This window comes from Cimex lectularius, unplaced genomic scaffold (genome assembly GCF_000648675.2).
Source record: "Cimex lectularius strain Harlan isolate CLEC.00 unplaced genomic scaffold, Clec_2.1 scaffold496, whole genome shotgun sequence".
NCBI classification, from domain to species: domain Eukaryota; kingdom Metazoa; phylum Arthropoda; class Insecta; order Hemiptera; family Cimicidae; genus Cimex; species Cimex lectularius.
In genome coordinates, this window is record NW_019394139.1 from 62695 (window position 1) to 71025 (window position 8331).

At 34.1% G+C, this 8331-nt stretch overlaps 1 protein-coding gene across 1 annotated transcript in view; it reads left to right on the top strand.

Annotated features, from left to right (window-relative positions):
- Nucleotides 1-8029, top strand: part of LOC112128146 — a 70086-nt gene extending 62057 nt beyond the window's left edge. The window contains exon 11 of the mRNA XM_024229952.1: nucleotides 7565-8029. Within this exon, the coding sequence (XP_024085720.1) occupies nucleotides 7565-7929 (365 nt within the window). The 3' untranslated portion in view covers nucleotides 7930-8029. The remainder of the gene's footprint in view (nucleotides 1-7564) is intronic.
- The last annotated feature ends 302 nt before the right edge of the window (nucleotides 8030-8331 follow it).

The following is an 8331-nucleotide window of genomic DNA, read 5'->3' on the forward strand; positions in this document are numbered from 1 at the left end:
TTCTTATTAGTATTTAAAATTTTGTAGAAACTTGCTTATTTATAAAACGCTATACTGAGACGTACATTAACGAGGGATTTACAATGACAAACTACAAACGGCTGCGGGTCACGAACTTACAATAATAAATTCCAATATCTCAAAACAGTAACATTCCTCGTTATAAACTAAATATTCGTTAATTTCTTTATTAAAACCGTATTTTAAATGCATAAACCTCTGTGGATTCATCAAATTGTAAAGCATACATCTCACACGTATGTGGAGTAAGTAGGAGCAACCAATGGCGGACCCCTTTAATTATTTATTACTCTAGGGGCGTCAACGGACCCAATTTTGAAAAACCCTGTATTACGTGGAAGAAAAACCGTGTCGGTTATTTTTTTCGGTGTACTATTCGTTAGTTAATAAAATCTATACATTTTTATCATTATCTCATTTTAATCGTACATAAAAAAAAGAATTTTAGAGGTAAGTAAGTTAAACAATTTATAAAGTATAGATATATACGGTATCTTCTGAACAGATGTTAGGGTATTCACGATCTTTGTGTTAACCCTGTTAACACTGTTGTCCTGTTCGATCACCTTTATTAACTAAGCTCTTTTTTGATAAGCCTGTTCTAACTACGTTTTATCTTACGTTTTGTCTGAAACGATAAATCGTATCAGGTACAGGATGTGGCTACAGCAAATCATACATCTAGATCAATGTTCCTACGACCAAAAGTTTGATCGCCTGTAGCTTAAAAGTTACAGGCGATCAAACTTAAGTCAAAAGGTTTCGGCTATTAACTTTATGCCAATTCGCTATGGAAAGCGTTCCTATTCAAATTTTAAAGTGGGACTGATTGGAGATATTCGGATTAATCCAGCAATATGGACATGAGATGTAATGAATAATGCAAATGTTATGATAGCATATTACATCAGCATGTATCTTGCCATACAAGCAGAAGGCTCTATTGCTCGAATGACTAAAATTACTGACCTTCAGATTATCTAATCTGTCTTGGTTTTGTCATTGGAATTCACTAACTTTTAATTCTTGTGGCAATTTTACCTTTTCTTATGAAATTCCCTGCTGTACGAACGCTACGTAAGCGGGGAACACACTTACCCGATGCAGCGCTACGCGACGTGACCCGACGCTACCCGACGCCTTGCCACGTTTTGGTAGGATGTGCACATCTATGCGACGTCAAGTGCACGCCACGTAGAGCCACACAGCGAGTATCACAATCGCAACGCACCTTTTGTTCTTAATGCACTATTTTGAGGAAAACCTGGTAATAAATTGTTATTTAAATTTTATGAGCACAACCGTGTAATACATTGTTAATTAAATTTAATTGTTTTAAATAAAGTTTTTCCGGTGTTTCGATAAATTTTCTGCTTAACCATCATAATTAAAAAATTCTTATAAAAACCTCATGAATTTTTGATCTCGTTTAATTTGGTGTACATTAAAATAAGCATGTTGTAATTAATATAACGAAAAAATGACATATTCATAGTTCTAAATAAACTACAAAAATTATTACTGTCCAATTCTGACGCTTCTCGACGAAAATGGTGTAATTTTATGAGCAAAACCATGTAATAAATTGTTAGTTAAATTTTATGAGCAAAATCATGTAATAAATTGTTAGTTAAATTTTATGAGCAAAACCATGTAATAAATTGTTAGTTAAATTTTATGAACAAAACCACGTAATAAATTGTTAGTTAATTTTTATGAATAAAACCATGTTATGAGTTGTTAGTTAAATTTTATGAGCAAATCCATGAAATAAATTGTTAGTTAAATTTTATGAGCAAAACCGTCTAATAATTGTTAGTTAAATTTTATGAGCAAATCCATGAAATAAATTGTTAGTTAAATTTTATAGCACAATCGTGTAATAAATTTTAGTTAAATTTTATGAGCAAATCCATGGAATAAATTGTTAGTTAAATTCATTCTATCAATAAATGGTGTTCCGGTATTTCGATCAATTTTCTGCCAAATCATTAAAATTAATTCTTTTAAATAAAAACTAATGAATTTTTGCTTAATATGGTTTATATTAAAATAAGTATGTTGTAATTAATATAACGGCAATAATAGATATAGTTTGAAATAAAAATATGAGTGTCCGGTTCTTTTGTCTTCGACTCGATGCTACCCGACGAAAATCTGGACAGAGGGGATCGCATAGAGTAGAGTAGGGTAGCGTTGCGTGGCTTCGGGCAGATGTGCACGGAGGTAATACAATATTATGGAAAATTGGGCTTTTGATTTGCGTCGGGTAGCTTCTGGTAGCGTCACGTAGCGTTCCATCGGGTGTGTTCCCCGCTTAAACTCAGGTGCGAGCGAGTATTTCTAATTCTGTGCCCTGGAAGGAAAACGACGGAAATTACATGTGTACCCCCTGTAACCTAAGAATAAAGTAGGATATATTTCATTTTATGGTCCAGAGTCTCATATTGTCAGAGCTCCAGTATTTAGGCCATAGAGCGTTTTCCATGTATCATCTACGTTGATGTCTTAAACATTATAGATGTTGAAAAATAGCAAAGTCTTACACTATATGCATGTCATGCCTGACAATATAGGAACGAGCTCACTAACAAGTATTAATTGCTTTATTTGTATTCAGTTTACGTTATATAATTTATTGTCCAATTTTGCACGTCTGAAATAATGATAAACTGATGATATAGCCAACTACCGAAAACACGTATAACCATCCATACCGTATAAGACTTTATAAATGTTCAATATGTAATGTTGTTTCTTTGCTGTAAATAAAGTTTGTTATCGATCTATCTACAAGTAGATGAGCATGCATAAGATGTGCACCTGCCTTTTCGGGTTCCAACATCGTACTGAACTCCCGTTGGGCAGAGAAGTTGATTTCACAAATTGTCTGGTGAGAGCCGAGCCAAGAAAATTCTTTACACGGCATTAACTAAGTTTAGAGACAACCAGGCAACTCAGTTGAATCAAATAAAACCACCTCGGTTGAAACTATCCAAGCCAAAGGGCGTCATGTTTCTTTGGAGATATGATCTAGCCGCCCCTGTTTTAAGGTACTGTTAAAAATAAATTCGTAATGCCTTTTTATTAAATTCGTTATAAAATCTATTTAAAAAAAAATATTTTGTCCTTGCTTGAAATATGACTTTAATTAGTTATACAACTCTTCGCAGCGGATAAATATTAAACCTTTTCGCTATGGCCGTGGTTTTACTTATCAGAAAATTCTATAAAGCTGTGATAGAAAAGAAAATTAACTGATATCCCTACTTTACAAAGAAAATTGACTTGTTATTACCATAGAGCAGGTGTTCAATAATTTATTTTTAAAAATGCTATTATTTTCATACAGTGGAGCATTACATTAAAAACCCGTTGCATGTCACGGGCGAAAGTTAAGAACCACGTTAGAATCCTTTTTTAATAAATTATTATCTTAGAATTTCAAGAGTTATGTCGGGATTCGAACTCAGAACTTCTAACGTAACAACTCACTGTTTTCCGCATAACTTTATAAAGATAATAAATTCAAAAATATAGAACTGACTAAATTTTTCAGCTTGTTAATTTGATATTTTACGTTTTGATTTGATTTTCAAGTAGACAAATTGAAACTTTTGAAAAGACGAGAAATTGGCGGGCAGATATCAAAAGCAAATAACAGACTCAATTTCCAGTCTTGAAATCTTTCATTACTTGGGGTAAAATAAAATTTCAAAAAAATTACACGAATTGAAACGTGAAATAACATTTTTTATGTGAAAAGATTCCTGACCAGAATCCGATACTACCGTACATAAGGCAGTTCATTGGGTGCTTCCTGGAAAAAAATGAGGTTGGATTTTATTTATGATGTAGAGACCCGGTTATTTCCCAAGAGCTTATATTCATATAGTCTGGTTTCATATTTAATGCGTCGGATTTGAAAGCGGGTGGTCGCGGATTTTCAAAATTTCCTTGTCTGGCTTAAAACAAGTTGAAGCTTGCGGTTAAAATAAAAGCTTTCCGGCTAGGCCGTAAGTGGGGGTGGGGCCTGGGCTTTTCTTCCTCACAAAGGTTTTGCCACCTTCAAGAATTCAACCGGCTATGCAGGAATTAACCGGGCTTTTCTAAAGGAAACGCTGTAACGTCAAGCTTTATTTACTTTAAAAATCTGTTATTTTATGTATTTGTCTAGCAAACCGAAATGAAGGTAACATACAATTTAAACTTAAAAACTTCTACACATTTAATAATAATGTATGTTGAAATTGTAACAAGTGAACAACATTACCAATTTATAACTTTCACATATTGAAATTAAAACACTGTGTATTTATTGTTACGATCAATACACAGACCTTTTGTTATAAAAAGTTGGCCCATAAGAACTTTTAAAGCAGAGAAAATATTGAAATTAAATAGCAATATTGTGTAAACTAGACGTCGTAAACTTGATCAGCAAGTTCTTATGGTCCTTTCAAAAATTGTAATTATACCTAGCGATTCTGCCGTGCTGAATAAAAAAAATACTAAAATAGCACAATCAAGGGAATAAAGTCCACCACAGAGTTTGGCAGATCTTTTCCAAAGAGTGATAAAAACACGAACTTAGTAACAATTGGGAATATATAGAATTCACGAAAAAGTTAACTTAAACCACACGTTCAGAAAGAAAGATAGGCCAAATATCTGATTTTCAACCTTAATAATTACAAGTATGCATTCAGAATTTTTTTACAATCAAAACTAAAGGTAATTTTCTTAAACTTTCAATTATGGATATGCATATTGATATCTAGGGATTTTATTTTAAATAATAGCACAGAGATCAACACAGAGTGAATAGCCAGACAAAACATTCGACAAGGACATAATTACCATTTTGTTCTATTTTTCTATTAATTCTAGTGCTCTCGAACATTACCATGTAGGATATTTACATTAGGATGATCGGTTGACAAAATTGTAATAAAAATATTGAATTTGTCATTTTTATGTGAGGTTATTCGGAGATCGTGAGAAGCCGTCTGGTGTGACGTTTTAGAAAAACATTTTCTTTATCGTGCCAACGTTTCGATCTTTATTATCTTTATTGAGATCATCTTCAGGGCACAAAGTGTTTTTTTTCTGCGTAATTGTGTCATTGTTGAGTGTCGTGTTGAGAGTGCACGCCACACCAGACCGCATCTCACGATCTCCGAATAATCATTGACTAACGGTCACTAAACACGACACATTTATGTAAGGTATTGGTTGAAATGAAAAGTCAGTGTAACGAGCGGGATTCGAACCCACGTCCTTCGGCTTAATACGCCTCTGCTCTAACAACTAAATCTATCGTGAGTTCGATCCAATCGGACCCACCTCCCCCATCTGAACCTATTGTACATTTAGAATTTTCCCTCCTTTTTTCCCATTTTTCAAATGTCGTGTAATCAGGAACCGATACTCGAATTTAAGTAACAAACAACCGCAAAACAGCCAAAATGTCACAGAACTTTGTTTTTAATATTAATACAATATATTTTAATATATTAATTAATTAATATACATACTAATATTAATTTTATTTTTCATCTAGGTTAGAAATTTAAATTTAATTTAATTTAAAAAATACTCTTGGTGGTTGGTGGATGTTTACGGCCAATGTGGAGGATATTTTATTTCACGCCGACGATTCCAGGATATATTTCATATTATTCAAAGCAGAAAAGCTAAGCTAAATAATGCAAACTTTCAATTAGACATGCAAGCTGTTCAACAAGTCAAATCCAAAATTTATCTTATTTTTAAAACATAATAAAATCACACTACGTGGTTGTTTTAACCGTATAAAAAAGTAAAAAACGACAAATTAGAATTGAAGCTTTTATCTATCGTTTCTGCTATCTAAGAACGAGAAAGATTGATAAAAATTTATAACGAAGTAATGTAAGCCATCTAAACTTCCTCTTCTTAACAAACATTTATCATCAGAATCGCATTTTTATTATATATTTTAAAAATCAAACAAAAACGCTCGAATAATAACGATACCCCGTACAATACAATTGGAATAAAAGAGCTAAATTTTTATTCCCTTAAAATCATTTTAATATCTGACTTTTTTCGTTTCAACCAATTAATTGCCCCTGTTTTCATATCTATAGGTTTTCCGCAAGGCTGTATTTTAAAAACACACCTATGGTGAATTTTTGTTTATCTCCACACCCTGCTTATGAAATTTAGTCACCGTCCATTCAGAAACAACCGAAACCTGTGAGATTTAAAAAAAAAATCCGCCCTTGTTTTCGTTGCCAAACCTTTCCCGATAAGAACACACTGTGGTCGGTAAGTTTTTTTTTCTTCCATATCCGTTTTTATACTCTGACCATCCATGTAAATATGCACAATTTGATTTGTTGACAGTTTAAACCAGTTTTCAGTATTGGTTTTTTGCTTCATAGCTTTGCAGATAAAATTGTGTTTAAAAAAAAAATCTTTGGTGATTACGTGCTTTTATTCCCACCTTTGTCAGTATCAAACAATCTTCAATCCCAGTTTCCGTTGCCTCAGCTTTCCTTTCTTAAGGGTTAATCACTTTTCTACTCATGAATACTCTGGATCACGGTATGGTCTTGATAATAAAGCAAATTCATTTGTTTTTGCTAAGCTTTCGACAAATTTTAAGGTGCCATCGGGCAAAACTACTTAAATATATCCTGAGATTGACATAATTATGTTTTTCACAGACGATTTCAAATTTCTTAGTAGATCGACTCATTCCCAATATTTCCAAAGACTGTAACAGTTTCTGTATAGCCTTAACTATAAGACTGTATTTAAGAACAAATCCGCATTAGGTTTGACTCTGTCTCCTCACCCTGCTTATACACTGATCAATCATTAAGATGTGCACAGTAACAAAATTTGTCAGCTTCTATGATCGATTTATGCCTGACTTCTCACGCAGCTGAGGTAACGCTGACCAAACATTACTGTAGATACGATTGGAAACTTTGTCAGTTTCAACTGACTTCATTCTCGATTTCAGTTGCTTTAGTTTTTCCGATCAGATTTAGGTACAGCGTTACAGGGTTTGCTTCACTGCTTCAACACGCTTATATCCCTGACCTATCAATCAAGTTAACATAGTTCATCCACTATTTGAAATTATTTATGGTATTAATTGTGTTGAATATGTTATTTTACTTTTAAGTTTTGCCTCAATTTTTTAAATTAACAGGCAAATTTTTTGTAGAAAGGATGAATGATGGAATGAGTGTGGTGTTCAATCCTTTTTAAAAAAATAGTTCCTACTCACAGTGGGTTGTTTTGCAACCGGATTTCGGACCCTTTAGATCATCATCAGTTTGAAGGACTTCTACAACTACGTCTCTCGACATGAATTGCAAAAGTTCACTAGCGACGTGGTTATAGAAATTTTTTGTGTGTGCAATATTAACACTTTTATTCTTCATTATGAAATATATTCTTTGGATTATCTTAAAAACAATAAACTATTTTCATTTCAAGTTATTCGTTTGTAAATGATTGTCGATTTTTAAAATTTATGATTCAGGTTGCGCTGTTATCGAAGACGCGGGCGACAGTCCAGAATCGGCCAAAGGCGGGCATCTCGTAAGGGCTAGCTACCTCCAAAACCCGCCGACCGACCCGGCCCAGGGCTGCCTTCAAGAAATCGTGACGACCCGAGTCTGCCTGGAGCTGGGACTCCTCCAGGACAACGTGCACGCGCCGACTGTCATGGTCTGCAACGTGGACATCGAGCCGAGCACAAGGCTGATCCCGCTCCAAGACGGACAGGAGTTCCCAAAAGAACAGGGGGAAAACAAGGACGTCCTCAACAGGATCTCTCACGATCTCGACTATTTGCTCAACTCGACGGATTCGGTCCAAGAGGACGAAACTCAAACTTCACTTTAAAAAACACGATATACCTATTTGTGATATTAGATTTGTAACCTTTTTCGCTGTTTGTAAATAATTAAAGTTTTACCATATTTGTCATCATCGTTAACCTCTTTGAACATCCATTTTAATTTTTTTAAACGAGGGTTCGCAACAGCAGATGTCATATCAACCCTCAGGGTGCCGGTGTTTTCGAAAAAAAGCCCATTTATAAGTATATCGAGTTCAAATGCAGAGCCGCTGGATTCGAACCCCGGACCTTCACAGTGATGATTGACGAGTCAACGCCTAAACCGTTGCGGCCATCGACGCCTCTTTAATATTAATCATTGGAAAGCACGTTGCATATTCAATCAATGGTTTGTTTAATCATCTCATTGGTCAGTTCAAAGCATTAAAAAACTTAAGAGATGGTAT